Genomic DNA, 20,650 nt, shown 5'->3' with positions numbered 1-20,650 from the left:
AGAATAGAATAGAAAATATGGAATAATGAATAAATAGAATGCGGAATAGAACAGAACAGAACAGAATAGAATAACCCGAGTTGGAAGGGACCTTCGAGGTCATCTACTCCAATCCCCATGCCCAAGCAGGAGACCCTAACCCCATTTCTGACAGATGGCGCGTCAGTCTCTTCTTGAAGATTCCCACCTGCTTTGGGATTCGGGGATCGGTCGGTGCAAGGTCCCCTGATGGGCGCCGGATCGGAGGGGGGGGGCGGAAAAAATAACCGATCCTCCTTCGCTTTTCGGTGAATTGGGCGCATCGCCCACGATCCCTAAACGCCGAACTGCCCGGGCTGCCCTTTGCAGACGCTCCCTGGAGCAGCCGCCGGGCTGGGCGCGCATGCGCTCTGCGGGTGGGTCCCCGGGCAGCCGGGCGGCGCGCGGACGGTCTCTCTTTCGGCCGCCAGTCCTGGATTTAAAGGGGCCGCGACGCCGAAAAAAGGCGTCGGGATGTCCCGTCGGGCGAAGGAGGAGTTTCACCGGTCCTACGCGGTCAGCGACCCCCGCGGCCACCCGAAAGGCTACACGGAGTACAAAGTCACGGCCAAAGTGAGGAAGGAGTTGCAAAGAGAGTTTGCAAGGCTCGGCGGGGAGTGGGGGAGGAAACGGTGGAGTTGCCCCGTCCCCCTCTCCCCGTCCCCCGTGCAAATTATGGGAAGCGATGGGCGGCTGCGGCCGGTGGAGCAGGAGGAGCAACGCAGGAGTAGCAAAGCAGGAGTTTCCGGAGCATGTGCAGAGAGGAGGGAGAAGGCGCTGGTTTCCCCCCCCCCCGCACGCTTCTGCATTTCTTTTTTTGCAAAGGGGGTTGGGGGGGCTGCTTCTCCCTCCCCCTCCCTCCCTCCCCAGCCTGTCCCTTGGCCAGAGGCGCGGCATTGCCGTGCCATCACCATCCTCTCTACGTGTGCGGGTGCTGGTGTGTAATGCAGGTGCAATGGGTCTGGGGAAGATGGAGGGGGGGGTCTCTGCCCCCGGGCTGCAATTGCAGAGAGGGGGCAGAGAACATCTGGACATGCAAGAGGGAGCTGGCCTTGAGCTGGCATCCTGCTCTGCCCCACCCCCACCCCCCCTGGTGCCATCCCTGGGACTCCTCAACCATCCGGGAGGGCAAAAGTTGGCAAGGCGCCGATTGACAATTCACCTCCTCTTTATCTTTTTCCTTCCAGTTTGTCTCAAAGGCGAATCCGGATGATATCAAGGAGGTACGTGGGCCCAGCCTGCCCGGGGAAGGGAGGATAAACCCCTTCGCACAACCCAGGGTCCTAAGATCAGGGCGGGTTGGTGAAGAAGGGGCTTAGTGGCTGGATTCTCACACCTTTAGCTGGTGTCTCAAGCAGCCTTTTTCGGGATTCGGGGTGCCAATTCTCCTAGGACCCTGACCCAGGTCAGTTGCAAATCTCTGCTGCATCCGCACACCTTGCTCATCTTTAACGAATATGAGTTAACAGAACACAGGCAGTCCTCGACTTACAACTTTTTCCAGTGCTGTTGTAACTTTGAATAGTCACTAAAGGAGCTGTTGTATGTTGAGGGCTGCCCGTAAGAAAATAATAAGAGTTGGAAGGGAGCTAGGAGGTCTTCTAGGGCCAGGTTTGAAGACCCCCCTGCCTTATACCATCCTGGACAAAATGGCTGTCTAATGTCTTCTTAAAAATCTCCAGTGATGGAGCTTATTTGAGGATTAGCCTATATGGAAACCCAGCCTATTTTATTAACTTATGGATCAATCAACACAGCAGATTCACTCGGGAAAGAGGTTGAATAAGTTGTGTGAACATAGCAATAAACCATTGACTAGCTAAACAAGCTTTTGCTTCAGTCAACAGTGAGCCAAAAAAACCCTAACCAACATTAACTTTAATCAGTTTAGTATACTGTATATACACTAAGCTGGGTAACTATAATGTGTGAATATGCCATGGTTAAGATACTTTATAGTTCACAATGTGTGAATCCTAAATCGGCCATTTGGTTAAACCATTATTTTAATAATCTCTGGTTTAGTCATACATATGTGTCACTACAGTATTTTAGCAGTTATATTAACAACATTCGGTTAATGCGCTATTAATGTCACAGCAGGAAGTAGCACTTAGCTTGCCTTGATGAGCCAGAAAAATTAAACAAGAGCTTGAACCTGGTTGGATGGGAGACCACTAGGAGATCTAAAGATAGGAGGCTTGATTGGGAAGTAGAAATTAAACAGTCCGAAATGAAGGCAGTTATGCTGCATTTAGTCTGATTTTCTTCCAGTAAACAGACTTCCATCCTGTGCATTTGATGAAATCCTTCTCTTTTTTTAGGCAATTTCCCAGCCTGATCTGTAGGGAGAAGCTAATAATAATAATAACAACAACAACAATAATAATAATAGAGTTGGAAGGGACCTTGGAGGTCATCTAGTCCAACCCCCTGCTCAGGCAGGAAACCCTATACCATTTCAGACAAATGACTGTCCAGTCTCTTCTTAAAAGCTTCCAGTGTTGGAGCATTCACCGCTTCTGGAGGCAGGTGGTTCCACTGGTTAATTGTTCTAACTGTCAGGAAGTTTCTCCTTAGTTCTAGGTTGCTTCTCTCCTTGACTAGTTTCCATCCGTTGTTTCTCGTCCTGCCTTCGGGCGCTTTGGAGAATAGCTTGACTCCAGTCTTCAAACTCGGCCCTTTTATGACTCATGGACTTCAACTCCCAGAATTCCTCAGCCAGTGTGCCTGGCTGAGGAATTCTGGGAGTTGAAGTCCATGAGTCATAAAAGGGCCGAGTTTGAAGACCTTCCACAATGTGTCCTAATCAGTTTCACAGCCTACTGCAGGAGAGACAACGCCCTGGTTTTATTTCTATTGATTTCTCAAGTAACATCTTACAAGAGAAGTTGTTGCCTCTGCTTCTCTCAGCGCACAGAACTCATAAAGGTCCCAAAGGCCCGTCTTAAAAAGAAGAGAGAAAAGCAGATTTTACAAAAAGTCAAGTGACTGAATGTGAGCAAGGACGATGCGTTCTAAGAACAAAGCAGTTATTGTCCTAGTAGGAGACATTTCCTGTGCAGATTGCCACGGGGTAAATACTGGCCTTATCTCCCACAAAGATTCTCCATGTTTTGTGGTCACGTTCTCTGTTCAGTTGACTCACAGAGAACAATCAACCAGTGGAACGGCTTCTTTCTGGAAATTGTGGGCACTCCATCACAGGAGCTTTTCAAAAAGAGATTGGACAGCCATCTGTCTAGAATGCTCTCCCCTTTGAGCAGGGGGTTGGACTAGAAGACCTCCAAGGTCCCTTCCAATTCCGTTATTTTGGTCTGTCGTTCTGTTGTTCACATGTATCCGTCCCTTCAAGCCCAAAGAAAGTCTGGAAGAGTATAGGATCTCCTGCCACAGGCAAGGGGAGGTTGGGCTAGAAGACCTCCAAGGTCCCTTCCAACCTTATTATGCTATTATGTTGTTTTTCTTCCATCCCAACAACCCTGTGAGGTAGACTGTTGAAAGGGAGGCTCTGTGCCTAAAGGGAGAGGGGTAGAAATGAGGTCTCCCCAATGCACGATAGTAGTGTTCCTCAATCCTGGCAACTTGGAAGAGGAGTGGACTTCAGCTTCCAGAATTCCACAGCCAGCATGGATGAACTTCCAACTCCCAGAATTCCACAGCCAGCATGGATGAACTTCCAACTCCCAGAATTCCACAGTCAACGTGGTTGGCTGGGGGAATTCTGGGTGTTGAAGTCCATCCATCTGAAAACTGCCGACATCAAGAAATACCGCACTACCCTGCACCAAAACCTTCAGACACGCAGGGAATCCCTGCCTGGAGCCTAGTCACGAATTCCCGGTTGTCTGAATCTCGCCCTCCCTCCCTCCCATCCTACAGATCGTGGTCTGGAAGAGGTACAGCGACTTCAAGAAGCTGCACGCAGATTTGGCTTACACCCATCGCAACCTCTTCCGTCGCATGGAGGATTTCCCGGCTTTCCCGCCAGCGCAGGTCTTTGGTGAGTCCGCGGCCTTATCCGGCTTTGCAGCCTCAGGTTTTCGGGGTTCAGCTCCCCCAACTGACTGTCTTTTCATGGACTCCAATGCCGCTAGTCCCCAGCCTTTAGGGATCCCGCACACCGAGAGGTGACTTTGTCTCTTCCGTTGACCTCTTGGGTTGGGAATTAAAAGTCCTGGCTTTCCTTGCCCCCTTAAAACGTTGCTCCCCGATCTTCCGCAGGCCGGTTTGACCCTGAGGTGATTGAAGAGCGGAGGAAAGCGGCGGAAGACATGCTGCGCTTCACCGTCCACATCCCGGCCTTAAATAACAGCCCCCAGCTGAAAGAGTTCTTCCGGGTACTTCCTTGATTTATTCCGCGTTTCTTTTTGGATGTTGGCAACCCAGCGAACAAGGGCCACAAGGGTGGGGAAAGAGGGAGGGGCTGACTGTGCATTGCGCAATCGTGGTTTGCCAGGGGCCCTGCTTTTGAGTGTGGAGGGGCCACATGTAATCCCAAATAACAAACAAACAACCTCCGATTCTTGTCGCAGTAAAGCTAGTTGGACAGTAGAATCCACAGGTGGGAACCGTTGATTACTGGACTGTTAGATGCAGGCGACCGACTGTTGGGATCCATCACAAATAGCCAGATTAGGATTTAGACTAGGTTTGCGGTTCAGGATCCCAGCTTGTCTGGGCATCTTGCATTGCATGACCTTAAACCCAAGTGGTTTTTTCCCCCCCAATCTGATCAACCCTAAAGTATGTGGACTTCAACTCCCAGAATACCCCAGGGGGAATCGAAGCACGCTCAGTTTCAAGGGAATTCTGGGAGTTGAAGTCCACACATACCTTAAAAGTTGCCTTGGGGTGAGAAACACTGCATTAAAACCACGATACGGTTTGATGTGATCGCGCCATTAAATTTTCTACAAAAACACTGCTTCACCAAGCCAATGTGCATCTTTTTTTCTTTTTTTTTTTGCCGGTTTCCAGCATTGACTTCCGCTTTCCTGCAAAAAAAAAAAACATTGCGGAAAGTGGATTCACTTAACAACCACAGCATTCACTTAATGACCACTGGAAAAAAAAATTTCCAAAAAAAACCCAGGTCTGGCGACATGACGCCAACCACAATGGCTTATGACGGTAATGCCAGGCAGTCGAGGACAGTTTGGATCCCCTTTTGTGCCCAAATCCAGAAGGCGGCAAACTCAGAGACTCGGCGTGGTGTGAACGCAGCCGTGGCTTTGTCCTTCCAGGGCGGAGAGGGCCAGAGTCGTCCCAGGCGCTGGGAGTCGCCGTCTCTGCCTCTGCCTCTCATCCCGGTGCCCGCGGCAGGAGTCGAACAGGGCGAGGAGGCCCTGGGGCTGGTTCAGGAGGATGGGCTGCTGGATCCAAAGCCAGAGGCGGCCAGCAAAGATGGCGTCTCTGAGCCCCAAATGGAGAACCGAGGTATGCCCTGAAGGCTCTGGGTTGCAAAATGAGAAAGGTTGAAAGTAGCATTTTTTTCCCTTCCTTCCTTTTTTTTACCTTTCTCCCTCCGTCCCTTCTTTTTTCTGCCTTCTTTCTCCCTTCCTTCCTTTTTTCCTGTCCTTCCTTTCCTTCCTTCCCTCCTTTTCCCTGCCTTCTTTCTCCTTTTTTTCCTTCCTTCCTTCCCTCTCACTTCCTTTTTCTTTTTTCCTGTCTTCCTTCTCTTCTTTATCTTTTTCTCCTTCCTTCCTTCCCTCCCTCCCCACTGGAGGTCTTTAAGAAGAGACTGGAGAACACATTGGTCTGGAATGATAGAGGGTCTCCTGCCTGTGCAGGGGGTTGGACTAGATGACCTCCAAGGTCCCTTCCAACTCTGCTATTCTACTATTCTTCCTTCCTTCCTTCCTTCCTTCCTTCCTTCCTTCCTTCCTTCCTTCCTTCCTTCCTTCCTTCCTTCCTTCCTTCCTTCCTTCCTTCCTTCCTTCCTTCTTTTACAAATAAGGCAGTGAATATATCCAACATGCCTGCCCCCTCTTTATTTTCCCAACAACAACCCTGTGAGGTGGGCTGGGCTAAGAGAGTGAGTGACCTTTCATGGCAAAGGCGGGACTAGAATTCATCATGTCCTAGTGATTGGTTCAAAGTCACCCAGCTGGCTTTCGTGGTTAAGGCAGGACTTGAACTCACAGTCTCATTTTCTAGCCTGGGGCCTTAACCATCAGACCAAACAAATTATGCTCCCCTTGAGGAGGGGAAGGCATTCTGCGCATGCCCAGGTGCACACTTTCCAGAGAAGCCAAACAAATCAACAAGCTGGATTGAATACTTTCCAGCATATAACATTCTGTGCAGCTTCACATGACTTAATCAATCATAGTGTGGGATTATATCTCACAGTTGGGATAAACAGCTTGTAATCCCTCATTTCCAAATCTTGCCCTACTCTCTACAGTACTAGACCTCTTGCCAAATACGCAGGCTAGGTGTGGGTGTTCATCTCACCCCAAGCCGTAAACAAACCACAATGGTTAGGTCCAAAGATTGTCCTAAACCAGGGGTAGGCAACCTCGGCTCTTTGATGACTCGTGGACTTCAACTCCCAGAATTCCTGAGCCAGCATGGCTCAACTTGAAAACCTGTCCCTTTCCCCTCAGCATGGCTGGCTCAGGAATTCTGGGAGTTGAAGTCCACAAGTCATAAAGCAGCCTAGGCCTAGGCCAGGGGTAAGCAACCTTGGCTCTTTTATGACTGGTGGACTTCAACTCCCAGAATTCCTGAGCCAGCATGGCTCAGCTTGGAAACCTCTCCCTTTCCCCTCAGCATGGCTGGCTCAGGAATTCTGGGAATTGAAGTCCACGAGTCATAAAAGAGCCAAGGTTGCCTACCCTTGGTTTAGGACAATCTTTGGACCTAACCATTGTGGTTTGTTTACGGCTTGGGGTGAGATGGAGTCATAAAAGAGCCAAGGTTGCCTACCCCTGCCCTAAACTAAAATGTGGTTTGTTCAGTTTTGACTTAGTGTGGGGGTGTGATTCCAGCTGTTGTGGCTTGCAGGATGCAGATGCCTGGAAAAATGCTTGAGGAGTCTAATGTTCAGTCCTGTAATTCAGATCTTGACCACTTGTAAGATGGGTGGACCTCAACTCCCAGAATTCCCCAGCCAGCTTTGCTGGGGATTCTGGGAGTTGAAGTCCACCCATCTTACAAGTTGCCAACATTTTGGTCCGATTAATTGCATGCCTGCAGCCATTTGGGAACCTAATCTTAAGGTAGCCAGCCCATGATAGATTTGGAGTTTAGTAGAAGTTGGCCTTGTGCTTCTACTGACTGTTGCTTCTACCACAGAGGGGGCCTCTGACGCTGTGGAACAAGAGGAGGATCTGGATGCCCTCTTTGCCTTCAAGGAGGAAGAAGCCAAGAGCGTCTCACCTCCTCACTGCCTCTTATCGGTCCAAGAATTAGCCCTCTTTGACCCCTTCTCCAAAGAAGGTAGGTAGGAGATGAAGGCCCACCACCAACATATCTCCTGTCCATCACAGGCATGGTGGTCTGTGGTCCAAGACACCGATGGGGGTGGGATCTCCCCATGGAACATAGAACCTCAAAGCTGGAAGGGACCTCAGAGGTCTTGATTTGATTTTGATTTTATTAAATTTATATGCCGCCCTTCTCCCCGAGTACTCAGGGTGGCTCACAACCATAAAAATTAAAAAAACATAAAGTAAAAATTTTAAAAAAGAATTAAACAGTAAATGCAATAAATACAATTTAACCCAGTAAAAGCCTAATTAAAAAACGTAGTCAGTCCAGGCCCTCTTGTTGGAACAACCAGGTCTTCAGGTCACGGCGGAAGGACCGAAGGTCAGGGTCCGTCCGCAGCTCCGGAGGCAGTTCATTCCAGAGGGTCGGCGCGCCCACAGAGAAGGCTCTCCCCCTGGGGGTCGCCAGCTGGCATTCCCTGGCCGACGGCACCCTGAGGCGGCCGACTCTGTGGGAGCGGACCGGGCGATGGGAGGTTGACAATGGCAGCAGGTGGTCTCGCAAGTACCCCGGGCCTAAGCCATGTAGGGCTTTAAAGGTTATTACCAGCACCTTGATTCACACCCCGGAGGGTAACCGGAAGACAATGCAGCTCGCGCAGGAGTGGTGTAACATGGGAGTACCGAGATACTCCCATAAGCACCCGCGCGGCCACATTTTGCACCAGTTGAAGCCTCCGGGTGCTCTTCAAGGGCAGCCCCATGTAAAGAGCATTGCAGTAATCCAGGCGGGAAGTGACGAAGGCGTGGGTAACCGTGCATCTCGGTCCAAAAAGGGGCGCAACTGGCGCACTAGGCGAACCTGTGCGAAGGCCCCCCTGGTCACGGCCGTTAGATGATCTTCCAAATTAAGCCGTGAATCCAGGAGGACACCCAAGTTGCAAGCCCTTTCAGAGGGGGGCAATACCTCCCCCCCATCAAAAGAGATGGAACTTGTTGGACAATACGAGATGCCGGTATCCACAGCCACTCGGTCTTGGAGGGGTTAAGCCTGAGCCTGTTCCTTCCCATCCAGACCCGCACCGCCTCCAGGCACCGGGACATCACCTCAAGGGCATCACTGGGTTGGCTCGGGGTGGAGATAAACAACTGGGTATCATCCACATATTGATGATACCTCACCCCAAAGCCCCGGATGATCTCACCCAGCGGCTTCATATAGATGTTAAACAGGAGTGGGGAGAGAACCGACCCCTGAGGCACCCCACAAGTGAGGGGCCTCGGGGTAGATCTCTGTCCCCCTGCCAATACAAACTGCGAGCAGCCCAAGTGGTAGGAGGAGAACCAGCGTAAAACAGTGCCTCCCACTCCCAACCCCTCGAGCCGTCGCAGCAGGATACCATGGTCGATGGTATCAAAAGCCGCTGAGACGTCAAGAAGGACCAGGACAGAGGAGCAACCCCTGTCCCGGGCCCGCCAGAGATCATCCACCAGTGCGACCAATGCCGTTTCCGTGCTGTAACCGGGTCTGAAACCGGACTGGTACGGGTCCAGATAGTCTGCTTCATCCAGGAATTGCGGGAGCTGACACACCACCACACTTTCAACAACCTTCGCTACAAAGCGAAGGTTGGAGACAGGACAGTAGTTGTTCAACGAGGCCGGGTCCAGAGCAGGCTTCTTGAGGAGGGGCCTCGCCACCGCCTCTTTTAAGGCGGAGGGGAAGACACCCTCCATCAAAGAAGCGTTGACAACTGCCTGAAGCCAGCCCCCTGTCACCTCCCAGGCGGCCGAAACCAACCAGGAGGGACATGGGTCCAGTAAACAAGTGGTAGTGCTCAGTTTACGCATGATCCTGTACACATCATCCAGAGTCACAAGGTCAAACTCACCCCAAATGGTATGATCCAGACCTGCCCTCTCCACTCCGCCGGATTCCGCCCAGTCGGAGTCTAAGCCAGTCCGGATTTGAGCGATTTTGTCCTGCAGATACAATACAAATTCCTCAGCCCTACCCTGCAAGGGGTCATCCCTGGGTGCCTGGTTAAACAGAGAGCGAGTCACTGTAAACAGGGCGGCTGGGCGGTTATCTGCGGACGCAATGAGAGCGGAAAAGTAAACAGGCTTTGCCGCTTCCATCGCCACTAGGTAAGACTTAAGATAAGTTCTTAGCTGTGTTCGATCAGATTCTTCTAGTCCAACCCCTGCTCAAGGCAGGAGATCTTATACCATCCCAGCCAAATGGTTGTCCAACCTATTTTTGAACATCTCCAGTCATGGAGCACCCACAAATTCTGAAGGCAAGCCCTTTGTCAGGATAATAATTTAATAGCTAGACAGCTTATATAATGATGCAGTGATAGGAATGACTCAGCAGGTGTCTGTATCCCTTTAAGAGCCCGAGTATAAAAGGGAAGGCTTTTGCTGCTGTGTTCTCTCTCTCTTGCCCGTATCCTGCTGTGATTGCTGTGTATTGGAGCTTGCTGAATTATCACGTGTATGTATTTTGTTTCTAGCATATTTATAGATATTGTAATATAAACCACCATTTCATACAAACCACTGTTTACTGTATTTACTCCTGGGTCACCTAAGACTGTGCATGCTCTGACACCCTTCCACTGGTTAAATAAATAAATAAAATAATTGTTCTCACTGTCAGGAAATTTCACTGTAGTTCTAGCTTGGATCTCACCCTGATAAGTTTCCATCCATTATTTTTTGTCTTGCCCTCAGGTGTTTAGGAGATTAAGTCAATCCCCTCGTCTGTGACAGCCCCTCAGGTATTAGAAGACAGCCATCATGTGTCCCCCCACCCCAATCTTCTCTTTGTTAACCTGGGGTCTCCAAACATAGCAACTTTAAGACTTGTGGGCTTCAGCTCCCAAAATTAAACTTCAACATACTGGGAGGAGTTGAAGACCACATGTCTTAAAAGTTATCAAGTTTGGAGACCCCTGGACTAGACATACCTTAGCTCCCTCAGTCGTTCCTCATATGATTTAGCCTCCAGATCATTTATCATTTTTGTTGATCTGTTGAATGTTGAATCTGTTGAATAGGAGTCAGGCGTGTGCTGCAGCTGCCAAAAAAAAAAGCCAACACAGCTCTAGGCTGCATTAACAGAGGGATAGAATCAAAATCGCATGAAATGTTAATAGCACTTTATAATGCCTTGGTAAGGCCACACAGTTCTGGTCACCATATTATAAAAAAGTTGCTGACATTCTAGAGTGCAGAGAAGAGCAACAAAGATGATCAGGGGACGAGACTAAAACATTTAAAGAACGGTTGCAGAAATTGGGTATGTCTAGTTTAAGAAAAGAAGGACTTGGGGGTGACGTGACGGTGTTCCAATATCTCAGGGGCTGCCAAAAAGAAGAGGCAGTCAAGCAATTCTCCAAAGCACCCGAAGGCAGGACAAGAAGCAACGGATGGAAACTAATAAAGGAGAGAAGCAACCTGGAACTAAGGAGGAATTTCCTGACAGTTAGAACAATTAACCAGTGGAACAGCCTGGTTCAGAATTTGTGAATGCTCCAGCACTGGAAGTTTTTAAGAAGAGACTGGACGGCCATTTGTCTGAAATGGTATAGGGTTTCCTGCCTGAGTAGAGGGTTGGACTAGAAGACCTCCAGGGTCCCTTCCAACTCTGTTATTCTATTCTATTCTACTCTACTCTATTCTTACTCTTATTCTATTCTACTTCTTTTATTCTATTTCTGTTCTATTCCATTCTACTCTACTCTACTTATTCTATTCTTATTCTATTCTATTTCTATTCTATTCTTCTATTTCTATTTCTGTTCTATTTCTTTTCTTTTCTATTCTATTCTACTCTACTCTTATTCTATTCTATTCTTTTTCTATTCTATTCTCTATTTCTATTCTATATTCTATTCTACTCTATTATTCTATTCTATTCTATTAGTTCTGTCTATTCCTATTCTATTCTATTCTATTCTAATTTTCTTATTCCTATTCTAATCTCTCTTAATTCTATTCTATTCTATTCTATTCTATTCTATTCTATTCTATTCTATTCTATTCTATTCCATTCTCTCTATTCTATTCTATTCTATTCTATTCTATTCTATTCTATTCTATTCTATTCTATTCTATTCTCTATTCTATTCTATTCTATTCTATTCTATTCTATTCTATTCTATTCTATTCCATTCTCTCTATTCTATTCTATTCTATTCTATTCTTTTCTTTTCTATTCTATTCTATTCTATTCTATTCTATTCTATTCTATTCTATTCTATTCTATTCTATTCTATTCTATTCTATTCTATTCTATTCTATTCTATTCTATTCTATTCTAGTCCAGTCCAGTCCAGTCCAGTCTAGTCTAGTCTACAGTATTCTGCAGTCTAGTCTAGTCTAGTCTATATTCTATTCTATTCTATTCTGTTCTATTTTCTTATTCTATATTCTATTCTATTCTATTCTATTCTGTTCTATTCTATTCTATTCTAATTCTTTTTTATTCCTTTTCTATTCCTATTCTATTTTATTCTGTTCTGTTCTGTTCTATTCCATTCCATATTTCTATTCTATTTCTATTTCTATTCCATTCCATTCCATTCTATTCTACATTCTATTCTGTTCTGTTCCTCATTCCATTATTCCATTCTATTCCATTCTATCCAATCCATCTCCCTTTCCTAGCCAGTCGAGCCTCTGCCCATCTGTTCTTTTCCTTCTGATCCAGCTTCTCCTGCCACCGTTCTGTCCCACGGAGACGACCTGGCTTCTCTGGAGGCCTCAGAGACCCAACCAGAACTCCTGCTCAGCACAGACACGACGCAAAAACCCGAGGCAGGAGGTGCCTTGTATCTGCCCGAAGCGACTGAGCGGATCCGGCAAGCTGTGCTGTGTGAAGCCTCCAGAGATTACCAAGGGGCCTTTCATGGCTACCGCAGCGGAGTTGACTTGCTCCTTCGAGGTCTTCAAGGTGGGTCTTTTCGGCTTCTGCGATTTTCCCCAAAACTGGGGAGAGTTTGGTCCCTCGAGAGGCGCTGAGCAGAGCTGGAACCAGAGTCTTAATTCAGGTTCCGACTGTTCTTGGCTGCTCCGTCTTTTACTAATCCAGGTTATACGGCTACTGAACAAACAAGACAGGCTGGGTTGGTGCAATAGGCTAAGCCTGAGGGAAAAATAATGAACCAAGGTCAATACTTTTAATCAAGTTTACTGTGTCATGAAAACGTAGCTGCTCCGTCTCTTACCAATCCCGGTTTGCGCGTGTTCTGCGAATACGGCTACTGAACAAACAAGACACAGGCTGGGTTGGTGCAATAGGCTAACCCTGAGGGAACAATAATGAACCAAGGTCAATACTTTTAATCAAGTTTACTGTGTCATGAAAACGTAGCTGCTTCGTCTCTTACCAATCCCGGTTTGCGCGTGTTGTCTGAATGTGGCCAGAAGAAGGCACTCCTCAGAAGCTAGAATCCCAGCCGGCTGGGTGGACTGTTACCCTGCTGAATGCTTTGAGCTCTTGTTTGACTTTTGGTTTTTTTTTTGCTGGCTGGATTCCAGGGCGAGCCACCACAAAGTGATCCAACATATCTTCCTGTTTGCAGGTGATCCAAATCTAGCCCGCAGGGAAGCGGTGAAGAAAAAGACAGCGGAATACCTTCAAAGGGCTGAAGAAATCTTCCAGCAACATCTGAAACATCTGGAACTCTGACTTCCAATCCACCATGAGTCACTTGTTATTTCCTGCTGCCCACAGACCTGGGTTTCAGGCTGACCACTTTCTCAAGGCCGTTTTTGTCAGGGGCTTGGACTTCCTACATAAAACAAATTTGTAAATTTTTCTTCCAAAGGACTGCAGCTGAAATCTTAGCTTTTGTGGTGCCCTTTCCTGTCGTCCGCCCTCAAGCCTGGATCTGGAACGTTAAAACCTGGGCAAAAAATAACCGTAGGACTTGCTCTTCTCTTTGGGGGGTCAAGGATGGCCCAAAGGGCCTTGGTATGCGCAGGAGTTGTCTGAATGCGGAAATTCCCGATTCAGTTGATTCAACTTCAGGGGTTTGCCCAACTCCCTGCGTGTCAAAACTTTAAAGCAAACAGGCCGGGTTTAACAAAGCAGGGGAACAAAATGAATGGGTTGTGTGAATGCAGAGAGCCTAACAGAGAAGAATGTTGTTGTTGTTGTTTTTGGCAACTGCCTCTTTAGAAGTGCCTTCCTTTTTTGAGCTGGCTTGCATCCGTGTCCATTGTCCAGTAATTGTCCATTGTCCAGAGCGACACAATCCCAGATAAAATATTTGAGATCCTTTGGCAGACATCTCTTGCCCCCTCCCCACCCCCAAAATGGAAGGCAGAGAATAAAGAGGTCTGAAATGTTTTGTCCAGGGAGAAAAATCTGCATATTTTCACCGGAACATTTCAAGCTTTTACATTTACCTTTGCAATTCATTTATCAAATTATTTATCCAATTTATTTGCTGCCCATCTTAACAATTCAAGGCAACTCTGTTGCCTCCCCCCCAAGTGTGTTGGGACACCCCCTGCCCAAATTCCAAGCTGTTTAATCTCTTTGAAGATTAAACTAGGCTTGCTTCTCCCTCTGCCTGGGCCAAAAAAGTGGAATTTAGGATGTTAATCTTTGAATTTCAAACCAAAGACGTGGAGGAAACGTTTGCTATTCAGCGGTGATTGGGCTCAAATTTCTCTTATATTTGAATGGTTACTCTAAGACGGGTAGGCAACCTTGGCTCTTTTATGACTCGTGGACTTCAACTCCCAGAATTCCTGAGCCAGCCATGCTGAAGAGAAAGGGAGAGGTTTACGAGCTGAGCCATGCTGGCTCAGGAATTCTGGGAGTTGAAGTCCACGAGTCATAAAAGAGCCAAGGTTGCCTATCCCTGCTCTAAGAAATACGATTACAGGTAGTCCTTGACTAATGACCACAATTGAGCCTAACATTTCTGTGGCTAAGCGAGGCAGATATTGAGTTTTCTCCAATGTTATGATTTCTTAAATGGATCATTATAGTTAAGGTAGTGACATGGCTGTTCAGCGAATCTGGCTTCCCCCATTGACTTTGCTCGTCAGAAGATCGAAAAAGGGGATCACGTGACCCTGGATATGCAACCGTCATAAGTACATGTCAGTTGCCAAGCCTCCGAGTTTTGATCGCGTGACCCGGGGGATGCGGCAACGGTTATAAGTGTGAAAACTGTCGCAAGTCACTTTTTTCGGTACCGTTGTAATTTCGAACAGTCATTAAATGGACCGTCGTAAGTCAAGGACTGCCTGTATAGGCTCGTAGAAGCCTTGAATCTCTGCTGCGTCTGCATAAGATGCTAAATTTGGTTAATTTTATCTTTAGTTCTTTTTCTTTACAGTTTGACAGATTGTGCAGATCCAGCTTGTCCAGTTCATTTATGGTGGTGTGACCCAGGTGGGTCTATCACCAAATTTTAGGCTAAAAGTGTTCTTAATAAGGTTCCTTGGGTGCCCTTTCCACTTATGGATTTTCCTGGACACACAACCACAAATTGGGACTGGAACTCCCGTTGCTCAACAACATTGTCTTAAACTTTGTATTTGCTTGTACCTTTTGTACTCCAATTTTGGATTCACACAACTCCTTGAAAGTTGCAGGCTCAGTATATTCGAAGGCACTCAGTTGGAGAAGATGGCTAGTTAAGCCTACCCAAACTTTTCAGTGAGTTTTTTAACAAATTACGACTAGTAATTTCATCCATTTTCATCTTTGCAGGAAGACTTTGGGAGATTTTTTGAACATATGTTAGTCCTTGTTGCAGTCGTTAAGTCAATTGAAATGTCTGTGTCGTGATGGTTTGTACCCAAAGAAAAGTCACTTTTAGAAGAGAATTAAAAACTTTATTGTCCCTTTAAATGTACACTAATCAACATGCATTGAAATGAATTTTTGTTGCACTCAGCTCTCAAAAAAAATACCATTTTGCATATGCCCGCATACACACACACCTGACACAGAGAAATATCACAGTTGAGTTCGAATGTATACACATGGCCAAAAAAAAAAAAGTTTCTTGCGAATTTACAAGATGGGTGGCATAAGTCAGGGGTCCCCAACCTCTGGTCCGTGGACTGGTACTGGGTCGCACATGCCAGTCACCGGGCCGCACAAACAAGCAAACTCCCCATCCGTGGGATGCAGGCAGCACACAAAACCACACACTCTGGTCCGCAAAAAAAACACTCTCCACGGAACCGGTCCCTGGTGCCCAAAAGGTTGGGGACCTCTGGCATAAGGAACAAAGCTGTTACAGAATCTAGTGGTTCTGCTCAATAATGCTTAATGAAGCTTTTTCAACCTCTTGGCAACTTTAAGATGGGTGTTTGCCGGTTGCATCCACAAAACACAATTATAACCTGGTTAATTTATGAACTGATGTTGTGGGTTTGCACAATTGGAGGAGCCTCATCATATCCATATTAAATCGTATTGACTCTCTACATGGGGCTGCCCTTGAGGACCACCCGGAAGCTCCAACTGGTACAGAATGCAGCCGCGAGAGTTGTGTTGGGAGTCTCCCGATACTCCCACGTTACACCGCTGCTCCGTGAGCTGCATTGGTTGCCAGTTGTCTTCCGGGTGAGATTCAAGGTACTGGTAACAGTGTTTAAAGCCCTTCATGGCATGGGGCCGGAGTACCTTAGGGAACATCTGCTGCCGGCATCAAGCTCCCTGCGCCCTGTGCGTTCCCACAGAGAGGGCCTCCTCAGGGTGCCACCGATCAGAGAATGTCGATTGGTGGCCCCCAGGGGGAGATCCTTCTCTGTGGGCGCTCCGGAGCTGTGGAACCAGCTACCGGTAGAGCTCCGGATGGCGCCCGATCTTCGCTCCTTTCGTCGCGATCTCAAGACGTTTCTGTTTGTTCAAGCCGGCCTAGCCTGATGGGGATTGGTGGGGTTTTTTTTTTAATTTTGTGCTTTAATTTTAACTTGGTGTTTTAGAATTTTATTCCAACTGTTTTAATATGGGCAATTATTTAATCCTGTTTTAACGTTTGTATTTGTATTTTATTCTGCCCTGTGAACCGCCCTGAGTCCTCAGGGAGAAGGGCGGTATATAAATATTATTAAATTAAATTAAATTAAATATATTAATCAGTGGAACGGCTTCCCTCCAGAGGTTTTGGATGCTCCATCCTTGGAGGGTTTTGAAGAGAAAAAAAATTGGAGAATCATTTGACTAGGATGATATAGGGTTTCCAACTTGAGCAGGGGGTCAGACTAGAAGACCTCCAAGGTCCCGTCCAACCCTACTGTTCTATGTAGGGGTTCTGTTTTCCAAACACAGTAAGGCCAAAAGACAGAAATGAAAGCCATCCATTCATGTAACCAAGTTTAGTGGGCTGCATGGATGCAACCCTTTTACCTTGTTTGTTTACATGGCCAAGTCTTCTTAGCAGGATCTCTGCCTCGCATTCCGTTCCTCTTTTGGGAGGGATGTGCAGATCACCGGAGAGTCTTGGAAAGAGGCATCCAATAATATAAAAATTAAAGGGAAATCGGATAACAAAATAAACACCGGGAAGAGTCGCACCACCAGCGGCAAAGTCAGCTAAAAAAAACAACACCGCCCCCCATAGCTTTAGAAGAGGGGAAAGCAACCTTGGCTCTTGTGGACTTCAACACCCAGAATTCCTGAACCAGTCATGAGTTCTGGGAGTTGAAATCCACACGTCATAAAAGAGCCAAGGTTGCCTCCCCCTGGTTTAGAAGAATGAGGCAGAAAAACGGAAGCCTTGATCACAAGGGAAGAAAAAAGACAGAGAAAGTGAATTGGAGATAGCAAGTTTTGACAGCGTCAATCTTCAGAGTCCTTCTGACATGTTGAAAGGAGTGATTTTAGCGCAGTGGTGTCCAACCTTGGCGGATTGAAGTCCACAGGTCTTCAGGTTCCCACGGTTGGACACGACTGTTTTAGCACGTAGGAAAAAAGAGGTCGCTTACCTCTGCCCCAGGAGCGCTGGATTCAAATTCCCCCTTGCGAGGTAGGCATCCATCCGTTATCGGTTCGGATCCTTATAACTTGCTGGGTGGGGATGGAGGCAGGATTTGGGGAAAGAGAGGAGGAGAATCTAAAACCAAACAGCATTTCTTTCTTACAAGTAGTCCTCGACTTACGACCGTTTGTTCAGTAACCGCTTGAAGATACAACAGTGCTGGAAAAAGGGGCTTATGGCCGGGTCCTCTCACTTAACGTCCATCGCAACATCTCCACACATTCAAACCTTGTGAAATGCCTGATTCGCTCCCACCACAGTGATTGGCTTCACAATCGTGACAAGGAAAGTCACGAAACTGGGCGGGACTTCATTAACACCCATCTCGCTTAAGAACGGAAGTTCCAGTCCCGGTTTGTCGTAAATCGAGGACTCCCTGTCCTGCAGAGAAGCCAAGCTCTTGATCTTTGGGCAGAGAAACCCAGCTGAGAACAGGCTAACGTAACAATCCCTGTTCCTACAATGTGCTAAACCAAATCGAGGGATTGTCATGTTGTGAAAATGCAGAAAGGGGAATGGTTGCTTCCTGTTGGTCCCAATTTATTGCCCATCTGGATGGGGAGGAACTCAAATCCTGACAAGATTGAGGGTTTGAGGCTGCTTAGGCCACCACGCCAGAGGTTGGCTGGCTCTGTGTTTTAAAATTGGGGTGCAAGCTCTTGAGTTCTGGTAGTCCTCAACTTATAACAATTCGTTAATGATCATGCAGAGCGACAATGTTACTGAATCAGGGGACCGATGGCCATTTTTCACACAACCGTTGCAGCATCCCCTCGGTCAGGTGATCAGAATTCGGACGCTTGGCAACTGGGTTCGTACTTACGATGGTCGAAGTGTCCCGGGAGGGGGGGTGTCACACGGTCCCCCTTTTGCGACCTTCAGACCGGCAAAATCAATAGGGAAGCCAGATTCACTTAACGAATGGGTTACTAACTTCATAACTGCGGTGGGTTCACTTAACCACTGGGGCGAGAAAGGTCACAAAAAGGGGCATAACTCACTAAGCGACCATGTTTCTTAGCAAGGCTCAATTGTGGTCATAAGTCGAGGACTAGCTATATATACAGCTGCTGTTCAAGGAGCTAGTCACGGTTGAGGGCAGGAGAGGCCTTTGCTGAGATTTATCTGGTGCCCCAGAATGCCCTTTTTTTTTCCACTGGGAGGTTCATCAATCTGTCACTCCCACCTGGGTCACCTTGCAGGTGGATTACAAGCGGTCCTCGGCTTACGATCACAATGTGGGCCAGAATTTCTGCCGCTAAGTGACGTGATTATTCAGGGAGTCATTACAGCAGAGGTCCCCAACCTTTTGGGGCAGCAGGGACCGGTCCCGCACAAAAAGGTTTTGTGAGTGGTTTTGTGCGCTGCCTGCATCTCACGGATGTGGCTTTGTTTGTGCGGACCAGTTGCTGGCATGCCACGGCCTGCTACTGCTCCACGGACCGGGGGTTGGGGACCCCTGCATTACAGAATTGATTATTCTTCTTGCTGCAGTCGTTAAATGAATCGTGTGGTTGTTAAGCAAATCCAGCTCCCTCACTCTCTTGCTTGGCCACTGGCTGGGAACAAATGGCGACCACGAGACCTGGGCACACTGCAACTTGCCACGTGCCCAAATTTTGACCACGCGAGTGTGGGGATGCTGCAGTGTCTCTGGGGACTGGTCACCAAATCACTTTTTCCAGCACCATTCCAACTTTAAACAGTTGGTAAACAAATGGTCATAAGTCGAGGACTGCCTGAAAGTGCAGTGTGCTCTATGTGGGGCTGCCCTTGAAGACCATCCGGAAGTGACAGCTGGCTCAAAAATGCAGCAATAGGAGCAGTATGTGTAGTCCTTGACTTACGAGCCCAAATTTCTGTTGCTAAGATACAGTCCTTAAGTGAAGTTTCCTCGATTTTACAACCTTGCTTGCCATCCTTGTGAAGTAAATCATTGCAGTCGTTAAGTTAATGACACCGTTGTTAAGTGAATCCGGCTTTCCCCATTGATTTTGCCGGTCAGAAGGTCCCAAAAAGGGAAAATCAAATGACCCGGGGACAGTGCAACCGTCATAAATATGAGTCAGTTGCCAAGGCTCTGAATTTTGATCACGTGGCCACACGGACGCTGCAACAGTCCCGCGAAAAACGTTCGCTTTTCTCAGAGCTGTCCGTGACGTTGAACAGCCATTAAATGGACAGTTGTAAGTCAAGGACTTGCAGCCCCCCTTACATGGCAAGGGTGTGAAAGTGTGAAAAGCGGTCGTAAGTCACTTTTTTCACTGCCTTTGTAACTTTGAACGGTCATGAAGCAAACGGATGTAAGTCGAGGACTTTGTTGCCTCTCCTTATACCTGCGTGTCATCTCCGCTGTGCTGCCTCTCAGTTTCCAGGTTCAGTTGAGATCTCTACCTATGAATTTGTGCAAGGCATGCAGCCTGGTTTACTTGAGGGACCCCCCCCAATTGTTTTTGCACTCCTTGGTTGCATCCAGGCAGGGTGTCCCACCCTACATGCCCTCGATTAACCACGGTCACCTTGGGGTACTGAGAAATGTGCCGGTCGCAGCCCCTGCCATTTGGAATAGCACACTGCCCCACCCCCACCCCCCAAAATACGTGTATGGCACCCGTTTTCTAAGGTGGTCTGAAGATCTGACCTAAGTGTGTTTGTGAAATCGCTGTCCCAGGTTTTGGGGTGTTACTTTTTAAAGAGACAATTTGTCTGAAATGGGTGTAAGGATCGCCTGCTTGATCAGGAAGTTGGGACGAGAACTGGGGTCTCCCAACATAGCCACTTTAAGACTTGTGGACTTCAACTCCCAGAATTCCCCAGCTTCTGGGAGTTGAAGTCCACAAGTCTTAAAGTGGCTAAGTTGGGAGACCCCTGGGCTAGCGAGGTTTCTCCCAACTCTGTTGTTGTCCAGACTCTTCTTATTTTAGTTGTATGTTTTATATGTGGTTAAGCTGCCCAGAATCTTTGGAGTCAGCAGAGAAACCAGGATAAATAAATCGTGTCCCATTTGGGAGGCTACGTACAATAATGAGGTGGACCCTCCAGAATTGCAGGAAAAGCAAACCAGGATGAAGCCTATCTGAGCTTCTCCGCGAATGCAGGTAACGTACATACCTGGTTAAGCGCATAGAGAGCATGGGGGGGGGGGGGTTGGACTAGAAGACCTCCAAGATCCCT

General features: G+C 47.5%; 1 protein-coding gene and 2 long non-coding RNA genes across 5 annotated transcripts; 1 reads left to right on the top strand and 2 right to left on the bottom strand.

Moving 5' to 3' along the window:
• The first annotated feature begins 383 nt into the window (after positions 1-383).
• SNX15 (sorting nexin 15) lies at positions 384-15,884 on the top strand. Of its 3 annotated transcripts, XM_081340896.1 has the most exons (8): positions 384-591; positions 1,206-1,241; positions 3,901-4,021; positions 4,243-4,358; positions 5,205-5,457; positions 7,321-7,464; positions 12,172-12,414; positions 13,046-15,884. In XM_081340896.1, exons 1-8 carry the CDS (start codon positions 493-495, stop codon positions 13,150-13,152), a joined length of 1,119 nt encoding a protein of 372 aa, XP_081197022.1. In that variant the 5' UTR covers positions 384-492; the 3' UTR covers positions 13,153-15,884. The 3 variants fall into 3 exon arrangements, with proteins under 3 accessions (XP_081197022.1, XP_081197024.1, XP_081197023.1); XM_081340898.1 differs by lacking the exon at positions 7,321-7,464 and having other exon boundaries at positions 5,265-5,457; XM_081340897.1 differs by lacking the exon at positions 7,321-7,464.
• Positions 5,337-12,177, bottom strand: LOC308675507. Its single transcript, XR_014028144.1, has 3 exons — positions 10,427-12,177; positions 9,347-9,437; positions 5,337-5,473 (listed from the first exon to the last, which is right to left on the bottom strand). It is a non-coding gene; the product is annotated as an uncharacterized lncRNA (long non-coding RNA).
• Positions 13,207-17,980, bottom strand: LOC308675508. Its single transcript, XR_014028145.1, has 3 exons — positions 17,424-17,980; positions 16,846-16,937; positions 13,207-13,255 (listed from the first exon to the last, which is right to left on the bottom strand). It is a non-coding gene; the product is annotated as an uncharacterized lncRNA (long non-coding RNA).
• Positions 17,981-20,650: the final 2,670 nt, after the last annotated feature.

Source organism: Vipera berus, assembly GCF_964194415.1.
Source record: "Vipera berus genome assembly, chromosome: 16".
Taxonomy (NCBI): domain Eukaryota; kingdom Metazoa; phylum Chordata; class Lepidosauria; order Squamata; family Viperidae; genus Vipera; species Vipera berus.
The sequence above is the reverse complement of the archived record's forward strand: the minus strand, read 5'-3'. Positions and strand labels throughout refer to the sequence as shown.

Excerpts from the sequence above, each read along its gene's own strand:
- SNX15 (XM_081340896.1), top strand. The coding sequence starts at position 493 with ATGTCCCGTCGGGCGAAGGAGGAGTTTCACCGGTCCTACGCGGTCAGC. Across the intron at positions 592-1,205 it reads AGTACAAAGTCACGGCCAAA|TTTGTCTCAAAGGCGAATCC; the intron begins GTGAGGAAGGAG and ends TTTTCCTTCCAG. Across the intron at positions 5,458-7,320 it reads GCCCCAAATGGAGAACCGAG|AGGGGGCCTCTGACGCTGTG; the intron begins GTATGCCCTGAA and ends CTTCTACCACAG.